At 43.6% G+C, this 24,355-nt stretch overlaps 1 protein-coding gene across 1 annotated transcript in view; it reads left to right on the plus strand.

Moving 5' to 3' along the window:
* The window catches only part of SLC28A3 (solute carrier family 28 member 3), a 75,096-nt gene that overhangs the window by 3,305 nt on the left and 47,436 nt on the right, over positions 1 to 24,355 (plus strand). The window contains exons 2-3 of the mRNA XM_073346238.1: positions 11,421 to 11,519; positions 21,048 to 21,127. Coding sequence (XP_073202339.1) covers positions 11,421 to 11,519; positions 21,048 to 21,127 — 179 coding nt within the window. The remainder of the gene's footprint in view (positions 1 to 11,420; positions 11,520 to 21,047; positions 21,128 to 24,355) is intronic.

Consider the following 24,355-nt stretch of genomic DNA (forward strand, 5'->3'; position numbering starts at 1 on the left):
CGGGCCCGCCCTCTACTCTGGGTTCCAGCCCAGGGCCCTGTGGATTCCAGCTGTCTACAGTGGCTCCTATAACAGCTGCATGACAGCTACAACGCCCTGGGCTACTTTCCCATGGCCTCCTCCCAACATCGTCTTTATTCTCACCACAGGACCTCCCTCCTGATGTCTGATAATGCTTGTACTTCTCAGTCTTCCAGTAGTATGCCTTCTCACTCTCAGCTTCTTGCACCTCTTGCTCCCAGCTCCTCACACCACAAACTGAAGCGAGCTCCTTTTTAAACCCAGGTGCCCTGATTAATCTGCCTTAATTGATTCTAGCAGCTTCTTGATTGGCTGCAGGTGTTCTAATCAGCCTGTCTGCCTTAATTGTTTCCAAAAAGTTCCTGATTTTTCTGGAATCTTTCCTGTTACCTTACCCAGGGGAAAGGGACCTACTTAACCTGGAGCTAATATGTCTGCCTTCTGTCACTCTCCTGCAGCCATCTGGCCTGACCCTGTCACAATATATATCTACAATATACATAAGTAGTGTGGTACAGAGGTTATGCAATATTGTGTCATCTAGCTTTGAATACTCTTAATGTCACGCTTGTGAACACCTCACTGATTTGATCTTCTGGACATCTGTGCCATGCTGTCGCCAACTCAAGGCTGTGGCATTAAAGCCACAATCTAGTCAGTAACAAAATTCAGTTCCCACTGTATAGCCATGGGGCTAACTTGGTTCATCTCTCAAACACCCTAATTGGGTTGTTATCTGAAGATTGCTCTAAGTCAGTGCTAAAACTCTGGGCTCTCATTAAAACTGCTGCTAATCCAAAAGTTTCACCACCTCCTACACAGATCTATGGGAGGTGGCACATACTGAGGAGTTGTGAGAAGGACTCCAATACACTCAAAGCCACCTGACTTTTAAAGTAACCAACAAACATAAAGTATAAATTGAGTTAAACACAAATAGGTTGTGAATGCCACAACAATGGGGATGTCAGGAGGTAGGCAGTGTCAGACTGCTAGGAGATAAGAGCCTGAGACAAGCCAGAGGGCAGACCAGGGAGTCAGGACCATATTTATGACTCTGACTATTTTTTTTATGAGCAGCTTCAAAAGTCACTTCTCTTTCCGCTTCAGTTCCTCTGGTTTTATTTCTCTGCCTGCCAAAAGTGTTGTCTGCTGTGATAGTGAGCAGCTTTCTATTGGTTTCTATAAGCCAGTTGTGCAACACGCTTAGCCTGTGTGTCACATCATTCTTACTTGTCCACCCACTGTGTCATAGATTTACAGCTGCCTAGTTCTCCACAGCTGATTTAAACCTTTAAAAATATCAAATGTACACAAGTGGGCTTAATTTACACTATTTGTGCACCTTCACTTTGGACCCACTGAATTTAAATCTGCTAGCTGATCTTCCATCTCTCTGTGCTGTACATGGAAGAGCCATTTGCTTGAATTCAATATATAAATAATCCATGTTTCTCTCTCTTGTTCAGTAGCTTTGATATCTTTCAGCATATGCTAGCAACAATTGATTTAAAAGTCCCAAAGTCACTATTCCTGGACCTCAGCATTACTGATCTGGAAAATTCTGTCTCAGGATAGAACCTGCATATTGATACCTTTTTAAATGATAGTGACATGCTAGTTAACAGATGAGGCAGGATGAAGAACGAAGCCAGGATGAACAATGTGCTAGGGGGGGAAATGAGATTTGGTGAATCACATAGAAGACATCTTAATTTGCAACTGGCTGAATGAATGAATGTCCGAAACTTTGAGGAGATGGACTTTACAGGTCAATTAAAAACAGAAAGCTCTGGATGTCCAGACAGAAAAAAGCATGAGCAATTATGTACTTATATTTGAACATGCAGCTATTCTGATTGTGCAAGCAAATCAAGTATTTCCACACACTAAAAGCAACTAAGTGTCATTTGCATCAGTAGACACCGGATATGCATTGGGGTTCAAAGTCATCCTGACTAATCTCTAACAATATAACAGTTCCTTCCAAAACAATCTGTAACCTCTAAGCAGTTACTGCAGTGCTGTGATGTCAGCCCATCTTTCATCCTCATCTGGAAAAATTCTTGGGTGTGCACTATGTCTAGACAGAATACTAAACACTGATAATGGAAACTATGCTGACTTTGTTTAACAGATTGCTGTGGAGTCACATCTAGAATATTCTTATTCAAAACTGGTAGCCTGTAGAAAGGCTATGGCAAATAGACCCGTCTTCTGAGACTAAGAGGATGTCATCTAGGCCCCGTCTACACTGGCAAGTTTCTGTGCAGTAAATCAGCTTTCTGCACTGTAACTCCTGAGGTGTACACACTGCCAAGCCACTTAGTGTGCAGAAACTGACAGGCGTACAGCTTTTTGCACCAGGGCTACAGCGCTGCGGTGCCAATGTAGACACCGTGGTGACTGCAGCGCTGCGATTGGCCTCCAGGAGGTGTCCCACACTGCCTGTTCTCACCTCTCTGGTCATCGGTTTGAACTCTACTTTCCTGCCCTCAGGTGACCAACCGTCATCCCCACCCCTTACATTCCTTTGCAAATTTGAAAGTCCCCTTCTTGTGTCCCCGGTGATGCATGCAGTGGTCTCAGTGCATCTTTTCAGGTGGCCATGCCTGCTCCAGACACCAGGTGATCCTCTGCTTGGAGCACTGCTGAACTGCTGGACCTCACTGGCATTTGGGGAGAGGAAGCTGTGCAGTCCCAGCTGCGCTCCAGCCGGAGGAATTATGATACCTATGGACAGATTTCATGATGCATGACTGAAAGGGGCCATGACTGGGACACATTGCAGTGTAGGGTAAAAGTGAAGGAGCTGCAGACTGCCTACCACATGCCGTGGGAGGCAAACCGCCGCTCCAGTGCTGCGCCCACAAGCTGCCGGTTCTACAAAGAGCTGGATGCGATACTCAGTGGCGACCCCACCTCCACTGTGAAGACCCCTGTGAAGCCCCTCTGGATACTTCATTGACTCACATGCCAGTCAAGAGTGGACCCTTTGCCGAACCCTGGGCCCCACCTCTGCAATCCCAGTACCTGCTTCGGGCCTGCAGCCTGCGGGTTCTCCAGGCTGGAGCTCCCCAGCTCCTCTGGCCTTTCCCAGCCCTGCTTCTGTCAGGTGCCCGGCTCAGCTCCCAGGCAGCCAGGTCCTTCTCTCTCTATAGCTAGAGAGAGTGTCCTTTTGAGCTCCTGGCTCACAGCCCTTTTATAGGGCCAGCTGTGGCCTGCTTGGGGCGTGGCCCCCACTGTGGCTGCTTCCCCAATCAGCCTAGCCTATTGGCTTCCGGGGGCAGCCCTTTCCCAGGTCTGTTTTAACCCCCTCAGGGCCAGAGTGGGTGACCACCTGCTACACTCCCTCACTTCACAGGAATCTCCCAAAGAGATCTCCAGGAAGCTCTTGTGGAGATACTGGGCAATCTGCTGCCACAGGTTCCTCGGTGGAGCTGCTTTGTTTCTTGCCCCATTAATGGTAACTTTCCTGTTCCACTCTGCCATCATGGTGGGGGGAGGGGGACCATTGCTGCACACAGGGGAGCCACATAGGGGCAAGGGCAGAAGCCGCAGATTTGAAGAAGACCCTCCCTTGATTCCTTGATTCCCTCAGCAGTGAGATATCTTCCATAATGATCACATCCTGTGGAAAGTGTGGGGACAGGAATGATTATCAAGCCCCACATATAGTGCTGGCTCTCCCCAAGAGCCACATGCCCAGTATACAGTAGGGTCCGGGAAGAGTGATTCATCCTGCCCCTGCAGTTACGCACCATTTTGGGGGTCTTGTGGCTCATGTGTGCTTGTCTGGGGGCAGCCAGTTAGTGACATGTGTGTGAGTACTGGCTGTGTTTTAAAGCACTGAATCAGTGTTGTCTGTGTTGCAAACAACACTGCTTCTGTAAAATGTTGCATTAAACTTCACAGAGATGACCTTGGGAGGCCAGCCTCCCTTATCTGCAGCAGAATGGTTGCGCAGAATGAGAAAGCCATCAAGAAGAACTAAGGGGGACTTTCTCCATGAGGTTATAATGCACTCCACTGCTGAGAAACAGGAATTGAAAGAGTGGCGGGACAGTGAGAAGAGGGACCGAAAGGAGAATGCGGCACACCAGAATGAAGCCATGGAGCGTCTCTTAAATTTTGTGGAGCGCCAAGTGGACAGGCTCCGGGCAATACTAGCTCTTCAAACCGAGCAGCTCTGCGCAGGCCCTCCCCTGCAGCCACTATCACAAAACTCTTTCCCATGTGCCCCCACCCCCGCCAACACACTCTTATCAACCTCCTGGCTCCACTCTCTACCCGCAGCATTCCACTCCTCCCTCCTCACAGTCCAGCACTGTGGACTCCCTCTACGCACTGCACTCAACACCCATCCCTCTGCAGTTTGGCCCTGCTGAAGTAGAGCACCAGCTACATTGTACTCCAAAGGAGAAGGCTGGGTATGATCCATGGACATACACAAATCTGTAGCCATCCTGGGACCCCTCCTCCTCTGGAGACCTTCCCTTACCCATCCCCCTCCCTGCTGATGTATTTTTGTTGTTTGACTCTCTCCTCTGGTTGTTGTCTTTTAATAAAAGAATTGTGTTGGTTTGAAAGAAATCTTTATTCTATTAAGTAAAAGCAAAAGGAGCACTGCAAAGCAACATACAATTATGTTAAGCCCCCTTCTTGCATCATGTGCATCAGTCACCTCCTAGCATTACAAGCACTGCAATCCCAAGCATAACAACAAATATTAGTGGCTTTCAGCCTCAACTTGCTGCCTCAAGGCATCCCTGATCCTTATGGCACTGCACTGTGCCCCTCTAATAGCCCTGGTCTCTGGTTGTTCAAACTCAGCCTCTAGGCGCAGAGCCTCTGCGCTCCAGCCCTGAGTGAAGCTTTCACCCTTGCCTTCACAAATATTATGGAGCATACAGCACACGGCTATAAGTGTAGGAATATTGTCATCAGCCATGTCCAGCTTCCCATACAGGCATTGCCAGTGGGTTTTAAATGGCCAAATGCATACTCAACAGTCATTCTGCACTTGCTCAGCCTGTTGTTGAACTACTCCTTGCTGCTGTCTAGTTGCCCTGTGTATGGCTTCATAAGCCATGGCATTAAGGGGTAGGTGGGGTCTCCCAGGATCACAATGGGCATTTCGACTTCCCTTATGGTGATCTTCTTGTCTGGGAAGAAAGCCCCTGATTGCAGCTTCTTGAACAGGCCAGTGTTCCGAAAGATGCATGCGTCATGAACCTTTCCAGACCAGCCTGCATTAATGTCTGGGAAATATCGACGGTGATCCACAAGCACCTGGAGAAACATTGAGAAATACCCCTTGTGATTAATGTACTCAGTGGCTAGGTGGTCTGGTGCCAAAATTGGAATGTGCATGCCATCTATCACCCCTCCACAGTTAGGGAAGCCCATTTGTGCAAAGCTATCCACAAAGTCATGCACATTGCCCAGAGTCACGGTCTTTCAAAGTAGGATGCGATTAATGGCCCTGCAGACTTCCGTCAACATGAGTCCAACAGTCAACTTTCTCACTCCGAACTGGTTAGCGACCAATTGGTAGCAGTCTGGAGAAGCCAGCTGCTCCAGCGGCATGTGCTACTCCAACGACAGGGCAGCTCTCATTCTCGTGTCCTTGCACTGCAGGGCTGGGGCAAGCTCATCACACAGTCCCATGAATGTGGCTTTCCTCATGCGAAAGTTCTGCAGCCGCAGCTCATCATCCCAGATGTGCATCACAATGTGATCCCACCAGTGAGTGCTTGTTTCCCGAGCCCAAAAGCGGTGTTCCACTCTGGTTAGCCCCTCCGTGAAACACACAAGCAATCTCGGGTTGTAGCTGCTACGCATGGTGAGATCAATGTTGCACTCCTCTTGACTTTGTAAATTAAGGAATAATTTCAGTGCCACTCGTGATGTGTTGGTCAGAGTGAGCAGTATCTCAGCAGTTCGAGATCCATTCCTGCAGCCTGAATGAGACAGGGTGCGCAGTACACAAACCGTCGAAAGATGGCGCCAAATGCGAATGGAAGCACAGGGATTGCTGGGATGCGAAACAATGCATCACGGGGCATTGGGACTGGACCCAGGATGCCCCGCAACCCCCTTCACCTTACCACAAGTCTTAGCGGCAAAAGAGAAAGAGGTGCTCTGTGGGATAGCCGCCCAGAGTGCACCGCTCTGAATAGCGCTGCAAGTGCCGCAAATGTGAACACGCTATTGCGCAGGCAGCTGTCAGTTTGAACACACAACACTGGTTTTCTTCCCCCTTCGACTGGGATCTGAAGATAGACTTTTCCTAGTATCTGAAAGAAAAATGATGTTTCACTCTGGATATATCAAGGCCATAAAAGCTGAACCAGGAGTCTCTTGTCATTACTTCTTTCCCACCTCCTCTCTTCAAAGAGAAAAACCTCAGTTTGAAACCCATACAAAGAATTCTGGAAATATTCTTTGGGACACGGATTTTTATACAGCCTAAAATATTCCTTTGTTTAACTTTAAGGAAAATATGTATAGTTGAGAAATATTTTGGTTATATCTAAGCTCACAGTTCCACTTAAAAGGTGGAAACCTTTGATTGATTGTTCCTTAAATGCTTAAGATGGTATAACCCCCTTTTTTGTGATGTTCACTTGCAAATGGTTTGTATCTAAATTCAACCATGTAAGACATTGATACCACTGCTATGTGAGTAGTAATATCTTTTATTTACTGATATGGAATAAAGTAATCTTATAAATGGTTACTAATATAAGAAGCCACTTGATTATCAAATATTTATATTATTTGGGGAATTAATTAGTTTTCAGGCAATGGTTAAGCAACTTCCTGACCAAACTCAGTTTCGCTACTGGGACGTGAGTGATCTGACTTAGTGGTCAGAGAAGTCAGGAGCCAGGAGACAGGTTGGGTCTGGATACCAATAGACAAGAATCTGAGAAAGGCCAAAGGCCATACCTGGAGTCGGGTGTCAGCAGGGGTGAAAGTAAGCTGGTACTGGCCAGTACAGCGTACTGATAAAAAATGGCCGCCAGTACCAGCCCGTATCCAGCTGACTTTTAAGTGCTGCCGCGGCAAAGGACACTGCTTAAAGCGCTGCTGTGGCAGTGCTTTAATGTCGTTGCCCCTTCCCCACCCCCCAGCCGCTAATGGAGGGATGTGGGGGCAAACGAAGCAGCTGTCCCGGGGATGGCGATTTAAAAGGGCCTGGGGCTCCGGCCATCGCCACTGCTGCCACGGCAGCAGCCGGAGCTCTGGGCCCTTTAAATTGCCACTGGAACCCCAAGCAGCATGGGCCAGCCAGCGTGGAAGGGCCAGACCGTGGAGCCAGCCCCCTTACCGGTAAGTCTTCGGCTTTACTTTCACCCCTGGGTGTCAGCAGCCAGGCAGAGTCAGGTTACCAGGTGATCAGAGTCTGAGACAAGACAGAGGGCAGACTGGAAGTCAGGGCCAAGTGGCAGGCTGGGTCAGGATACCAGGAAGTCAAAGTCAGGCAGCAGGATCAGGTAGTGCAGCGGAGGAAATCCTAAGCAGGGAACAATCCAGTTCCACAAATGACTTCCTGTTCCTCTGCTTGGTTTAAATAGAAGCAGGGCGATCCTTAGAGCCTTTCCAGTCAGACCCCAGGACTGGCATCCTCTGCTGAGCTGAGCTTTGAGTTCTGGTGACTGTTAACAGATCACTGGGAGGTAGGTCAGAACATAGTGACTCCTAGAGAGTCCTGGGCTGGCAGTTGAGACCCATGGACCTTGATGCTCAGACGCGAACCACCTTTCCAAAGATTGTAAAGAAGAGGTAATACCTTCTTTGATGACCACATAAGTTTAAAGACTCTCTCTAAGAATCATTTAAATTTAAAAAGACATATTTTGAAAGTTCAAATACTTCTATGTAGTAAGAAGCTTTTGGACTCATTTGAAAGGGAATTTCAACGTGTATTAAACCCTGATGGAACTAAAGGGGCATCTCCAAAAAGGAGTTGAATAAAAGAAAGAGTTAAACTCTATTGTAAGTATGTTCCGAAAATGTCATACCACAAAGACAAAAGTAATATGAGTTGAAGAAAATGTACAACTTTGCTGCATATGCTTTAGCAGATTACATATTCAGGAGCTGACCATCCCATAAAGGTGTTGAGCCTGTGAAGAGGTGATAGCAACAGGTATTTGGATCCAGCCAAGTCTCAGAAAGATGTGTGTATAGTATCTTACTGACGCCTCAAGATAAATCCTTTTTTTGGCAGAACCATGAACAACAGTGAAGAAACAAACTTCCTACTGCTTTGTGTAACTGCAGCCTGCAACTGGGCTGCTTTTGTTTCTGCCCCAGCAGGAAGTGCATCTCAAGAAACCCAAGACTGCATCTAGAGTAGACACGGTGTGGCATCTCTATGTTTTCTGGAAGACTTACTCTGTAGCACAGTGTGGCTGCCACCTTTAGTGAGACTATGGAAAGAGAAGGATATAAATCTATCTGAACTGAGATACCACTCAGCACTCTCAGTTCAGCCTGTTCATCTCTTCTCAGCCATGCAAATAAACAGAATCAAGATGACAAAGAACAAACAAGCAACAACACAGCATTGTTAAGAAGCAACCTTCCAGTCCAGCACTGCTTCTGCAATGACATCAACATCAACATCACTGATGACTTAATGTTTCCAAAAGCACTGCCAATAGACTAGACTTAAATAGTTCCTGTAATGATTTAATGAGATATTGAAATGCTATTGTAATTTAAAGTACCAACAACTTCTGTTAAACATCAGATTGTTTAGACTATGTACTCCTGGAGAAGAGATATAAAGTAACCTCAGGGAAAAGAGAGAAATATTGGGACTTATTTGAATTTAAGATTCTTAGCATTCATTTATTTGCCTGTGTCAAGATCTTTAAAGCGATTGGATGAGTTCATAAGAAATATTGCTAGTTCAGTTGAGTAACTCTTAAATGGCTTCTTTTAAGTAACTGAGTGAAATATTTACTTCAGGTCATGGGACTTGGGGCTTGTCTACACTTACCGGGTGATTAACACATGGTGATCAATGCATTGGCAGTCAATTTAGCAGGTCTAGTGCAGACCTGCTAAATCGACTGCAGATCGCTCTCCCGTCGACTCCTGTACTCCACCGAATTGAGAAGAGTAAGGGGAATTGACAGGACAGCATCTCCCGTCGACATCACGTAGCATGGACCCCCGGTAAGTATAGTAACTCCTCACTTAACATCATCCTGGTAAACGTTTCATTGTTTACATCGCTGATCTATTAGAGAACATTCCAACTTTTAAAGTTGCGTAACGCTCCCTTATAACGGTGTTTGGCAGCCACCTGCTTTGTCCACTGCTTGCAGGAAGAGCAGCCCGTTGGAGCTAGCTGGTGGGAGTTTAGAACCAGGGTGGGCCAGCAGCCCCCCATCAGCTCCCCTAAGTTCCCAGTGCGGCAGCCGCCCAGCAGGCTATCAGTTGCCAGGCTGTTCAGGTGTCCCTCCCCCAACTGCATGTGCTGTTCCTGCCCTCTGCCTTGGAGCTGCTTCCCGGAGCCTCCTGCTTGCTGTGTGGGGGTGGGGGAGGGGTGCTGATGTCAGGGTGTCCTCCTCCCCCTGCTCCTGGCCCCTACTTCTGTACTCCATCTCCACAAAGCAGGGAGGGGACACTACAGGGCTCAGGATGGATGGAGCTTGCTGGCAGCAGCTGGTGTCTCAGCTTGCTGATCTACTTAAAAAGGCAATGTACTTAGAGTGGAGTCAGCGTACTTAAAGAGCAATGCGTGTCTCTCTCTCTCTCTCTCTCTCTCTCTCACACACACACATATACATACACACACACACGGTGTGTGTGTGTCTCTCTCTCTCTCACACACACACATGGTGTGTGAGTCTGTCTCGTGCACACGTGCACCCCCCGGCACTTTGGAAAATGGAGGGAGTAGTACGATCCAGTGGGATAGCGTGGGTTTATCATCACATTCAGTTTCCACAGGGAATGTTTGCAGCCACTGCCATGCGTCTATTGCTGGGGTTCTCAAACTGGGGGTTGGGACCCCTCAGGGGGTCGTGAGATTATTATGTGGGGGGTCGCGAGCTGTCAGCCTCCGCCCCAAACCCTGCTTTGCCTCCAGCATTTATAATGGTATTAAATATATAAAAAAGTGTTTGTTTTTAATATATAAGGGGGGGTGTCGCACTCAGAGGCTTGCTATGTGAAAGGGGGCATGAGTACAAAAGTTTGAGAATCGCTGGTCTATTGTGTCTCCTCCCTCCGTTTGTGTTGCCTTGTAGAGTGTGAGGCTATATTAACAACAATGTGTTAACTCTTGAGGACTTGGCCGACTGCTAGTTCATCATTAGCAGCAAGGCATTCCCTGGGAAATATCCTACCCTCTTCCATCCTCTGACTCCACCACCTCAACCAAGCTTCACAATCATCATTGCTGTGTACAGTATTAAATTGTTTGTTTAAAACTTATACTGTGTATATATATATATATATATTTCCTTGGAACCTAACCACCCCATTTACATTATTCTTTTGGGGAAATTGGATTCGCTTAGTATCATTTCGCTTAAAAGAGAATTTTTCAGGAACATAACTACAACATTAAGCAAGGAGTTACTGTAGTTCTAAGCTACATCGACTTGAGTTACGCTATTCACGTAACTCAAATTTCATAGCTTAGATCGACTTTTCCCTGTAGTGAAGACAAGGCCTTAGTTAAGACAACTTACCTCTGTCCATCCATGATTCACAAACCCTTAAATGAAATTCCCTTACCCATCTACAAACTGTTTTTATTATCTCTCATACACTTAGATTGGACTCACTACTGATAGGGGGAATTATATACTTTGGTCTTAACCTATTGAGAGAACGGCATCCCCATCAGGATGGAGCTGCTCTCTGAGGTGTAATCTTTGTTCAAAGCTCTCCGTAAAGAGACATACTGAAGTAACCATTGTTTTCCTCTTGCTTGTTTTGTTTTAGCTTTACTTTTTCTTTCTTTGCCTTTCTTTATTAATAAAATACTCATAAGGCTTGGTAAGAACCTCGTATGACTAAAACAGTGGAAGTCACATCCCTGAATTGGCATTATTATTAGGACAATTATTAAGATTTGGCATCTACCATTTCTTGTTTCTCTAGGGTATGACTATTTTAGTAATTTGAGGGATAAAATGACTCAGCACTCAGCATCTTAAAGCACCCCTTTCTCCTCCATTCTTCCTTTGAGCGTTGCATGCAGATCAGTATTGGAGCACAGAGCAACTCTGTACTTTTGCTGTCTTGCTAAAGTAAAGCACAGAAGCATGATTGTCGCAACTAGAGTCAACTATTCCTATATTAAAGAAAGATGTTTGATTCTGGTTTTGAACTCACATCTTGTTTACAATTTTGATATTTCTCAGAACAACTCTGAAGATGAAGTTATAAATGAGGAGGGGCTAAGAAACAATTCATTAAGAAGCAGGAATTTACAAAATAGTGATGCTGTGCAGAGTGACCCGGTAAGGTTTTTGTTTTTCTTCAGATGAAAATAATATCCAGTCACTAGAGTAACCATGTTTATAATCAGAACGAACCAGAAACACAGTAGGGTTAATAATACTGTCAAGACAGAAAATGAATATGCACTTGTGATAGTACATCCAGGAATAAAATGAATAACTGAATTAGAACTGAAATCAGTAAACTGAGAGGTGAGCCAGTCCTGTTCTCAGAAATCCATCAAAAAGACATGGATACATTGATATCACTACCAGGATTCCTGAAAATGTTTCATAATTTCATAACAACTCTATCCAAAACGTACATGAGGCATAGCAATGCTGGTCATGATGAGTACTAAAGGCAGAGAGCTGAAATATGGTATGTCTGCACTTTGAGTTGTAAATGTAATTTCCAGCTTGAGGAGACATTGGTAGCTCTGAATGAGCTAGGAAGCTAAAAACAGCAGTGTAACCATAGCAGTGGGACAGGCTAGCCATGTTGAGTATATGTCTAGCTGCTTGGATGGGTACATACTCAGGTGGTTTGGATGGGTACATACTCAGGTAGCCCTCCTGCTGCTCTTGCACCTCTCTGGCTACACTGCTGTTTTTTAGCTTCCTAGCTCAATCAGACCTAGCAGAGGGCATACATTTTCAATCTGGAAATTACACCTCCAGCTCAGTGTACAACTATACCTGTAGAGGGTGTGGTGACAGTTTTCTATAGAAAGTATTATAAATAGTCTAAAGCTTTTAATTCAATGGAGCTCTTCCAGAGTCAAATCTATGTAACCGAGAGTAGAATGTGGTCCTTTATAGTAAATTCTGTGCTGTCATGAAGCCCCTGATTTTTTTCCCTCTGTCTTTATCAAAAGAGTTTTTATGGGTTTTATTTAACTTATTAATCTAAAACCTCATGGGCAGATTCTACACTGTAAACATTTTTGACCATAAGCAAAATGGAATTCCACTTTCCAGAATCCACTGACACTGAAAGAAGTATTTTCTTCCTCTTAGATTTTGCTGGTTTTTGGAGGGTTCACAGTTGAAAATGTTGGTCTGGCTCTCCAACACTTTTAGTGAGGCTATTTTTCACACAGGACAAAAAATTATACCCTATCTCCCCGAATTGAGCACATACTTGGATTTGTGCTGTAATTACACATCCACTAGATGGCCCAAATCCCAGGGCAACAGTAAATAAGAGGTAACATCCAATGGTCAAAGGGTGACAGAAATGCTATACAGATGGTTTTACATCAAATGTTTCTATTTCATTTCCTTTGGCTGTATGACTTGGCCCATGTGGTGGGTCACTAATCACTTAGATTTACTAGAGATAGTCAAAAAATTTTGAAAATCAAAACTTTTCTTTCCTTCCTTTACCTTCAAAAGGTCAGACACAATTCTAGAACTTGAACTTAGGGCTTGTCTGCATGGTGAAGTTAGTGCACAGCAAAGATTTCATCAATATTTTCACAAAAAAATCTCCATATTTCAAGCAGCTCCATTAGATGCTTTAGTTAATACATTTGCCTGATTTGAAGTCTTGACCAGTGACTGAGTTTGGTGGCAAGAGGCCTAAAAGCAGTGGTAACAAGTTTTTCATTTGCTGCCCTTAAATGCAAGGAGAAAGGAGTGAGTGTGCAAGGCCAACATTTTTTGACTTCATCCAGGGCAACAAAAAGAGTTAATTCACCACTAGCTACTCCGATTGCCTATAATGGCACTAAAACCTATTCCTATACTAAAACCTTCCACTGGTGACATGGTACACCAGGTTCTGATCTTTGTTGCACCACTGTAAATCTGGAATCCTTCTAGTTACTCCTGAGATACATGGGTCAAGATGAGATCAGAATCTGGCCCACTGTGTTTGTGGTGGGCCCTACAGTACTGTTTTTTGGAAGTAAATCCAAACACTTGGAGAAATATGGGGTAAATGCTCACTAGCAGAACTCCAACAGTCTGTACCACACTTCAGCAGCTCATGTGCTACACTAATTTCCAGCAGTGCTCGGGGGGACAACTCAGGTTAAAATATTGTAGACTTAAAAGGGCACAGCAGTATGGGACCCCTAACAAATGCTTTCAGACACAATGAGTCTGAAAGCCAAAAAAATCAAATTCTATTCCAAGTTCATGTTTTTTAAACATTTGAACACAATAGATGTAGATTCAGGGATATTTAAAGAAATTGCTAACATTGTATAACCCAGTGGGGGTGGGGGAGGGTGTTACCATTCCCCCTCTGTGCTGATCCCTTGAAGATATGAGTTGTTACAGACCCCAGCTACAGAGCTATAACTCAAGGTGCAGTAGTTCATGCTTTTAATTCTGGAGGTCACCCGACACATTCAGTCTCTGGTGTGTCAGCCAAGAGGGCTGGTGTCACATGAGACAATTCCAACTGCTTCTGAGGCAAATTATAATTATTTTGAAAATCTTAACGATTCAGTATATTTGTTATAGTCTACTTTAAATACGAGAGTGGCACAAAAGAAACCCACTTTACAAACAGCCCTTCTTTCTTTATAAGGGTGTTATGTATTAGAGATAAATAAAAATCTGTTTTTTAAAGTGGAACGACAAATTAATCTAAAGCGCCATCAATGAAATTCTTCAGTTAGAAAGAGTACTGGTAATGTAAGATTGTGCCCTTAAGACCCAGCCCATGGCCCAGGCTAGAGGGAAGAAAGATGGGCACTGGGCTTCGGAGAGCTGGGTTTGATTCGTGGCTCACCCACAGAGTTCCTGCATGATTTGAGGCAAGTCACTTAATCTACCCAAAAGAAATCTGATGAGGTTCAATAAGGATAAGTGCAGGGTCCTGCACTTGGGACGGAAGAACCCAATGCACAGCTACAGACTAGGGACCGAATGGCTAGGCAGCAGTTCTGCGGAAAAGGACCTAGGGGTGACAGTGGACGAGAAGCTGGATATGAGTCAGCAGTGTGCCCTTGTTGCCAAGAAGGCCAATGGCATTTTGGGATATATAAGTAGGGGCATAGCGAGCAGATCGAGGGACGTGATCGTTCCCCTCTATTCGACATTGGTGAGGCCTCATCTGGAGTACTGTGTCCAGTTTTGGGCCCCACACTTCAAGAAGGATGTGGATAAATTGGAGAGAGTCCAGCGAAGGGCAACAAAAATGATTAGGGGACTGGAACACATGAGTTATGAGGAGAGGCTGAGGGAGCTGGGATTGTTTAGCCTGCAGAAGAGAAGAATGAGGGGGGATTTGATAGCTGCTTTCAACTACCTGAAAGGGGGTTCCAAAGAGGATGGCTCTAGACTGTTCTCAATGGTAGCAGATGACAGAACGAGGAGTAATGGTCTCAAGTTGCAGTGGGGGAGGTTTAGATTGGATATTAGGAAAAACTTTTTCACTAAGAGGGTGGTGAAACACTGGAATGCGTTACCTAGGGAGGTGGTAGAATCTCCTTCCTTAGAGGTTTTTAAGGTCAGGCTTGACAAAGCCCTGGCTGGGATGATTTAACTGGGAATTGGTCCTGCTTTGAGCAGGGGGTTGGACTAGATGACCTTCTGGGGTCCCTTCCAACCCTGATATTCTATGATTCTATGATTCTATGATTCTACCCTTTTCCTTAGTTCCCTCTCTAAGGAAATGGGGATAGTGCTGCCCTACCTCACAAGAGTGCTATGAGGATAAAATCCATTAATGATTGTGAGGCACTAAGATTCAAGGAAGATGAGGAGTATTTTAGAAAAGGTGGTCAGAAAATGAGGGATTTTCCACAGAAAATTTCAACAAAAACAACAGATTTTCAGCCGAAAACCAACATTTGTCAGTTTTGTATTTTTGTTGAAAATGAAAAAAACTGAGGAAATGAGGCACATTCCATAACATTTTTTGTTTAGTCAAAACCCAATTATCTGTTAAAAAAAAAAAAAAGTTTTCACTGAAATTTTCAGCGAGCCCTTCTTACATGTACATATAAGATAGCAATGCAGATAGACACACTGCAGATTCTCGGAAGTGGTGTGTGCCTGAGGCCTGATTCTGGGGACTTCAGAAGAATGTAGGCCCTTTCACAGAATTCAGTACGTGCTCTCCCCATACTGGCCTGTGAGGTCCCATGTCCATCAGGCCTAATCTCCAGAAGTTCTAATGCCCCCTGAGAGCTTGTCTAAATGGAGAAGTCGTGTGCAGCGAGATAGAGTGTGAATTTACAGCACGCTAGTCTCTCAGCACTAACTCCCCACGTGGATACTCTTACTACACATTAAAGGGGCCATCAGGCAGTGCCCTATACTAAGCTAAACTGCACAAAAGCACTATCGTGGACAGTAAGTGTCCGCACAGGAAGTTAATGCAGATTAGGTAGTGCACTGTAAATTCACACCCTGGCTTGGTGCACAGTAACTTTCCATGTAGACAATCTCTCAGTCCCAGCTCTGGGATTGTGCCTGGCCTTCTCACAGGAAAGAAAGGAAGTAAGTTTCTTACCCCCACTTCCCTCAGATGCTTTTAGACCTGCACAGGGCCAGACACAACGTAGCCTTTAACTTTTGTTTCGTGTATCTCTATTTTTCATGCTGTTCTAGGAAGGCAGATTGACAAAGGTATCGTAAATTAGTATAATAATATTGTATTTTAAACATTTTCAGTGGTGCAAATAGGTTCTCTTTGTTATTCTGAAAACCCAAAAGAAAGAAGTTTGGCTAAATCCCTGATATATAACCATTTGAAATTAATTTTTTCCCCTCAGTTCCTGAGTATATTAGCCTACCTATGCAGGAACAGTTATACAGTTCAAAGGGCAGGGAAGTTATGCCTGAAACATCGTAGCCTTGAGTGTTCTGTGTAGAGTATTATCCTATTTATTGCACCATCTATGCAGTCACCACATTATGTTTTTAGATGTGTTTAGAATTGTACATGTGTTCTGGAAATACCTCTCAACTTTTTATGTGTCTTTCACAACAGGGGCTTCAGACTCTAGGAAGAGCTAAGTACATCTATTGTACTTAGTGCTTGTCTAAATTGCACCACAGTCTGGAGTATGGGAGTGTGATTTGTAGAGCACACTAAGTGTCGTGCTCTACCTGTCCCATGGAGATTCTGCTGGGACAAACTACTTTAATGCAAACTAGGTACCTTTTAGTTTGTGCCAGCAGGATCTACATGAGGCAAATAGAGCACAATGCTTCAAAGCGCTTTACAAATCAGACTCCGTACTCTGGATTGCGGTGCTGTGAAGACAAACCCTTAATCTCTGTGAAATGAATTGCAATCACTTCTGGTAGAAGAACTATTGGCAAGAGATCTGCCTTTTATGATCTACCACAAACAAATGGCTGAAAACCCAGGTTTCACTGCATTTAGGGCCCTGTTGATTTCTAGGGCACTGCTTGTGTGAGTAAAGTTACTCACAGCCATAAGCTTTTGTAGGACCAGGCCCTTGGTGGATCTCTGACCTCACAAGACACCTGACCATTATATAGCACCAGCAAATGCCAGCAGAGTAGCATGAGAATGAACATCCTGTAAGTTTCTAGTACAGTGGTGGGCAACCTGTGGCCCTCCGGCCACATGCATCCCATCAGGGTAATCTGATTGCGGGCTGCGAGACATTTTGCTGACGTTGACTGTCCACAGGCACAGCCCCCCGCAGCTCCCCATGGCCACGGTTCGCTGTTCCCAGCCAATGGGCGCTGCCATGGTCCCCCTGCCCTGTGGCGGTGGCCAGGAGCTGCAGGCTCCCCCTGCCCTGAGGCGGTGGTGGGGAGCTGCCAGGGTGTCCCTGCCCTGCGGTGGCAGCTGGGGAGCTGTGGGGGTTCCTCTGCCCCACGGTGGTGGCCAGGGAGCTGCAGGGTACCCCGCCCTGCCTGTGGTGGCTGGAAGCTGCGGGGTACCTCTGCTGCCCATGGCAGCTGAGAGCTTGGGAGACTGTTACCTCAGTGGCAGAGAGTACCTTACAGCTCCCTGCCACTGAGGGAGGTGGCGGAACCCTGCAGGTCCCAGCCACTGAGGCTGAAGTCATGGAGGTCTTCGGAAGTCACGGATTCTGTGAGTTCTGCGACCTCCATGACAAAACCATAGCCTTACTTATGACTCCCAAGAGTGCTCCCTTTCCAGGACACTCAGAATCATATTTTAGCCCCCACTGTTTTGGGTAGTGTGGCTCAAGCATTTTAAGCATGACTGTATCATGGCAAAATTGAGAGTTAGGAGGTCTGACTTGGGAAGATAGAGCCAAGTAAATGAGCCCATTTTTCATTCTATGTGATCAGCTGTAATTTAGGTTTGAGTCTCTTGATTCCACCTATCCAAAATGAACAGATGCAGTATAACCCTAATTTAACTATAGAGAAAATGGCACTCTGATAGCCTCATCACTTTAGATCCATCAGGATAGAACCCTGCTACAGATGTATAGCGGAAAGAACCCCTTGGCTGGCAAATACTACCTACAGTACGAGTGGCTTGATTCATGTTTGATCTTCATTTTATTTCCCAGTGAATATCAAAAAGAAAGTAATCAAAGTTAAGTAGAATAGAGCAGATAATATACAATAGTCTAGCTCCACAGAGCTGAAAGGCTTTCAGGGCCCTCTCATGGAAATTTGAATCACGAAGGCTACAAACAGACCTCTATCCATGTAGCTTTGGACTATCACATAGGAAAATGAGTGGTAGCTTCTGAGCAAATTTTTTTTTCCCTACGTGCCACTTTAGTTATTTTGTTAGTTTTCCCATTGAGCTAGTTTGCTTCAAATGGTCTCCCTGGAAATGAACTTAGGGCATTTCAGAGCTTTCAACAGAATGTATAATATGCAGCAGAAAAAAATAGACTGAACAGGAGAAAAATAGTGACAGGTCTTGATTTATAAACTAGTTTTGTGAACGTAAGTAGCATAAAATTTATGGCATACAAAGTCTAAAATTACTCAACACACAATTGCTCCAAACTACCAGCCAAACTGAATAAAACTTCCTCTTTGGAGGCTAGTGTATAGTCCATAGTATGGTTGCATCAGTACGTATTTTTAAGACAACATTGTCCTGCTTCACAATATAATTGCACACTGTAATATTTCCAGCCCCATACCAAGTAGTGTACAATTGATTATTACAGTCTCTTTCGTCACATGCTAAAATAACACATTGAAAGGGGATAAGAACAAAAACAACATATGGGGACTGCTTTCCTTGTATTACAGAAAATTCAGTTAATTATGTGAAAACCTTCAGTTACTTTACAGTTTTCAGCTGACAAAGAAAGAACAGAATTTACACTAAGGCCTCTTTTCACTATTCTGGCAAAAGGATCTTACAGGAAATGTAAGTGTAATACTCTGCCAGAATGGTTTAAAGGGCAGTAGTATAAATGCAAATCAGGCTCAAGAATTGTAGCTGAACTTCACAAATAAATTTAGCATTGATATATTAAGACAAAATTGTGATATTGTTTGTACATATTTATTTTGGTTAATTTTTATTTTTAACATTTTAATTTATAAGGGACAAAGAAGAATGCTTTATGTTGTGATGTACTGCAAAGAATCTGTTTCATATATATATATGTATATAAAAAAAATATGAAAGCAGGTGACATTAGGAATTTGAGTAGAAGGGGCAAAAAGCACAAAAATGACTGGAAGGTAACAAGTTGAAATTGGTAGAGAGGAACCAGTCCCGGATATAAGTGGTGTTTTGGAGGAAATCCCATTGTAATGGAAACTAAACTGTATTATACTATTCAGCTACTAATTGGCACTGTGTGTAAAATACCTTATTTAAAGCAAACCTTAGTCATACCTGGCAGAGCATTAAAGGATCTTATAATGGACATATCTGCTGTGTATAAGCAAGCTCTGTGACCAGTCCTTATCTGGGACAGAAGTACATGACATGGTGTCAGGAGTAAACTAAGAACACAAACAAAAGGAAAGCTATAACAAAGCTTGCAGGATCTCATCAACATGCCACTCTTCAGTGTCCCCAGAGAATTTTGGCTGTGACAAACCTTCAGAATGGACAAACTAGAAACAATATTTTGAAAGATTTTACATTGCTACCAAGCACCACAAAGAAACTAGAGATACATAGGTATCTTCTTTAATTTATGCTCTGAGGGAGCAAGCAGATCAAATCCTTTAACTCTACTGAAGTCCAACACAAAGATGACTGTGAAAGTGTTCTGGCTATGTTTGATGCATACTTTATACCTCAGAGAAATATGGTTTATGAAGGAACATGTCCCCCCACCCCCCAACTTCTAGTCAGTTTCTCCTCCTACAAGTAACTGTCTCAGTCTATTTCTTTCCCTCCCCCTACTCTGCCTTTTGTCCCTCTGCAATCAAATCAGGTGGTTTCCTCCTTCCCACTGTCAGGGTGCCAGCAAGGGGTAGAGTCACAGAGAACACAGGAGAGACAGGCTCCTTGCTCTCAGTTCCAGTACCTGGCCCAACCCCAGCCTTGAGTTATTGGGAACTGCTCTTACAGGGAAAGTCCTTCTGAGCCACCATATCACCAATCTGGAGCATGCTCAGTCACTCTTTGGGGACTGGGCATGTCCAGTTTGTTTACCTGTAGAAGTTGTGAGGGGATGGAGCATGCTCAGTTGCTCAATGTGAATTGTACATGCAGTCTGGTCAGCACTAGGAGCCGTGAGAGGCTCAAGCATGGTCAGGGTGGATAAAATCTTTAGAGTTTTTAGCTGTTAAAATTAAAAGCTGTCACATGTAAACTACAAAATTTCAAAGGCTTATAACTTGGCCAGATTAATTGTTTCTATGAAAATCTGCCTAAAAGGATATCCCTGACAAAAAGGCTACCTCCCTGCCAAACTTCAGGTCCCTGTTCTAAAGCAAGGGGGTGCTAGAGATTTTCAAATAAAATGTTTCCAGAATTTTTTAAACATGGGCAAAACAACATATTCTTCCCTAGCCACCTTCTTGGAAGCAACTGGACTACTTTGACTGACACTAGCCAAAAAACACTGAGTGCTGAGCAGACACCTGGCATGGAAAATTTCAGCCTAAGTGGTTAAAGTTTGGCAAAAGTTACAATTAACTGAAAACAGAGTCTTATAATGAAAAGTCAGGTAACCTTAATAGGCAGTGCTACAAGATCCACCTAGAATATAAAATTCACTTTTGATCAGCTATACAAAGCTATTCTGTTCTTGACTCTTTTCCTCATCTAGTGACATAGAGGGGCCAGGCTAGTCTCTTTCTTTACCTCCCCCTTTCAAATTTTGTGGGCTTTGAGAAGGTTCAAAATTCAAAAAGCTCATCACTTGACAGCTATGCTATATAACTACTGAGTGTGCTTGATGTTAATAACAGTGTTGGTACCGCAAAGCTGAATCAGAGCTGTATGCAAAATGAGAAAGAATGTGTGTCATGAATAGAATAAATGGAATGAGATGTTACTCTTGAGAGTTCCTGTTGAGACTGCATGCTGATTGTGATTCAGCTACAGAATGAAACCAAATCTTGCCCTGTGAAACCACCTCAGCTGTCCTTAAGAGAAATATGTCATATTCACTATATTTTTGTGTATCTGTTTTCCAGGAGGATACACACATCAATATCGAGAGTGATCAGCATAAAAACAAACATGACTCAGTAGCTGAGAAAACATTCTTACAAGGGTAATTTTTTTTTTTTGAATGAGCAACTTTTCCACCCATTTCACCCCCACTCCAAGCAAAAATTTGCCAATGTCTCAGCCTCCTGAATGACAGGCCAAAATTCAGCTGCCATATTTCTAAGCCAGGCAGTCCTTTGTATCTCCTAGTAATTTGTGTATTGAAAAAACTACATTATATTTAAAATTATTATGCCTTGCAACTGACATATATGATCATGGAACTGAGCATGTGATTATGATCAGGAATCTTTGCAAATTAGAGAAGCTAATATTTTTACATAGACTAGATTTGCACATTTGATCCAACAGCACCACTTTTGCATAGTAGCTTAAATAATAGTTGAGCCTGTTAATGGATTCCTGCTGGAAGTTCAAGATTCATCATTGCCATGCATACTGTATAGGAATTCACACCAGTGCAAAGTAGATATAAACCACCACCATCCTGATTTGGTAGTGTTTTACACTACTTTGCACAGGTGTCAGTGATTACACAATGAATTGAGCTGATAGTCCCTGTGTGCGTGTGTGTATCCAATCTCCATAAAAGAGGTTCCTGAGCTTGAGATAAAATACTGACTTCTGAATTAACATGTTTCTGTCATATTGGGATGGGAGAAGATTTCATATAAGCACAGTCTTCCTGTTTTATAGTTCAGCAAACTCTAGCAACTCAGCTGCTGGGTAGCCAGGTACTTTGAATTTATCTCATTCCAACTGGGTTACTTGACCTGGCCATGTGCATGTAAAATTACCCAATTTATATGCACAAGTTGGGAATTTGGAGCCATAAATTAAGTATATGCATAAAATATGCATTACACTCAACTTGCAAAAAGAAAAGGAGTACTTGTGGCACCTTAGAGACTAACCAATCTATTTGAGCATAAGCTTTTGTGAGCTACAGCTCACTTCATCGGATGCATACTGTGGAAAAAGAAAAGCTCATGCTCAAATAAATTGGTTAGTCTCTAAGATGCCACAAGTACTCCTTTTCTTTTTGCGAATACAGACTAACACGGCTGTTACTCTGAACACTTAACTTGGAAAACCAAGCCCATAATTTGGTCAGTTTCACAAACAGTCATAAAATTAAAATATTTATCTTAAATAGTTAGCATTAGTTTTTATGCCACACAACTTGTAAAGTAATTAACTATTTTTACATAACCAAATGAGCTATTCTTCTCTAGTCCCTCCTCCCTGCTCTTTGGAAATTTGTGGTTTTACTAGCATTTATGAAACAATTTCCCATTTTAAACTTTTAGGGCCATGTTAAAAAAATAGGGCGGAAATTGCTGTAATTGTGAGTGCAAATTAAGCATTTGAGTGTCTAAATAACCATTGGCGATTACCACAGTTGTGTGTACAAATTAAGCATCTGCAAACACGCAGTTGTGTGCACATTTTTGAGCAGAGACTCCCATTCTCAGAATGGGGCCCTTAAAGTTTAGAGTGTTAATATCATAGAACTGGAAGGGACCTCAAGAGGTCATCTAATCCAGTCCCCTGCATTCATGGCAAGACTAATTATCTAGACCATCCCTGACGGGTGTTTGTCTAACCTGTTCTTAAAAATCTCCAATGATGGAGATTCCACAACCTCCCTAGGCAATTTATTCCAGTACTTAACCACCCTGACAGTTAGGAAGTTTTTCCTAATGTACAACCTAAACCTCCCATTGCTTCTTGTCCTATTTTCAGAAGTTAATGAGAACAATTTCCCCCCCTCCTCCTTGTAACAACCTTTTATGTACTTGAAAACTGTTATTATGTCCCCTCTCAGTCTTCTCTTCTCCAGACTAAACAAACCCAATTTTTTCAATCTTCCCTCATAAGTCATGTTTTATAAACCTTTAATAATTTTTGTTGCTCTTCTCTGAACTCTCTCCAGTTTGCTCCACATCCTTCCTGAAATGTGGCGTCCAGAACTGGCCACAATATTCCAGTTGAGGCCTAATCAGAGCAGAGTAGAGCGGAAGAATTATTTCTCGTGTCTTGCTCACAACACTCCTGCTAATACATCCCAGAATGATGTTCGCTTTTTTTGCAACAGCATTACACTGTTGACTCATATTTAGCCTCTGATCCACTATGATCTCCAGATCCCTTTCTGCAGTACTCCTTCCTAGGCAATCACTTCCCTTTTTTTACGTGTGCAACTGATTATTCCTTCCTAAATGGAGTACTTTGCATTTGTCCTTATTGAATTTAATCCTACAGTATTTATTTCAGACCATTTCTCATCCAGATCATTTTGAATTTTAATCCTATCATCCAAAGCACTTGCAACCCCTCCCAGCTTGGTATCGTACACAAACTTTATAAGTGCACTCTCTATGCTATTATCTAAATCACTGATGAAGATATTAAACAGAACCAGACTCAGAACTGATCCCTGTGGGTCCCCACTCGTTGTGCCCTTCCAGCATGACTGTGAACCACTGATTACTCTGTGGGAACAGTTTTTCAACTAGTTTTGCACCCACTTTATAGTAGCTCCATCTAGGTTGCATTTCCCTAGTTTGTTTATGAGAAGGTCATGCGAGACAGTATCGACAGTATTGACTTTAGTCAAGCTATAGCATGTCTACCGCTTCCCCACTATCCATAAGGCTTGTTACCCTGTCAAAGAAAGCTATCAGGTTACAGAGTAGCAGCCGTGTTAGTCTGTATCCACAAAAAGAAAAGGGGTACTTGTGGCACCTTAGAGACTAACAAATTTATTTGAGCATAAGCTTTCGTGAGCTACAGCTCACTTCATCGGATGCATTCAGTGGAAAATACAGTGGGGAGATTTATATACACAGAGAACATGAAACAATGGGTGTTATCATACGCACTGTAACGAAAGTGATCAGGTAAGGTGAGCTATTACCAGCAGGAGAGCGGGGGAAATGGGGGGGAACCTTTTGTAGTGATAATCAAGGTGGGCCATTTCCAGCAGTTGACAAGAACATCTGAGGAACAGCGGGGAGACGGGGGGAGGGAGAATAAACATGGGGAAATAGTTTTACATTGTGTAGTGACCCATCCACTCCCAATCTTTATTCAAGCCTAAGTTAATTGTATCCAGTTTGCAAATTAATTCCAATTCAGCAGTCTCTCGTTGGAGTCTGTTTCTGAAGTTTTTTTGTTGAAGTATTGCCACTTTTAGGTCTGTAATCGAGTGACCAAAGAGATTGAAGTGGGCACGGGTCACTTGCTGGAGGATTCTCTGCTCCTTGAA

Source organism: Lepidochelys kempii, chromosome 5 (genome assembly GCF_965140265.1).
Source record: "Lepidochelys kempii isolate rLepKem1 chromosome 5, rLepKem1.hap2, whole genome shotgun sequence".
NCBI lineage: Eukaryota > Metazoa > Chordata > Testudines > Cheloniidae > Lepidochelys > Lepidochelys kempii.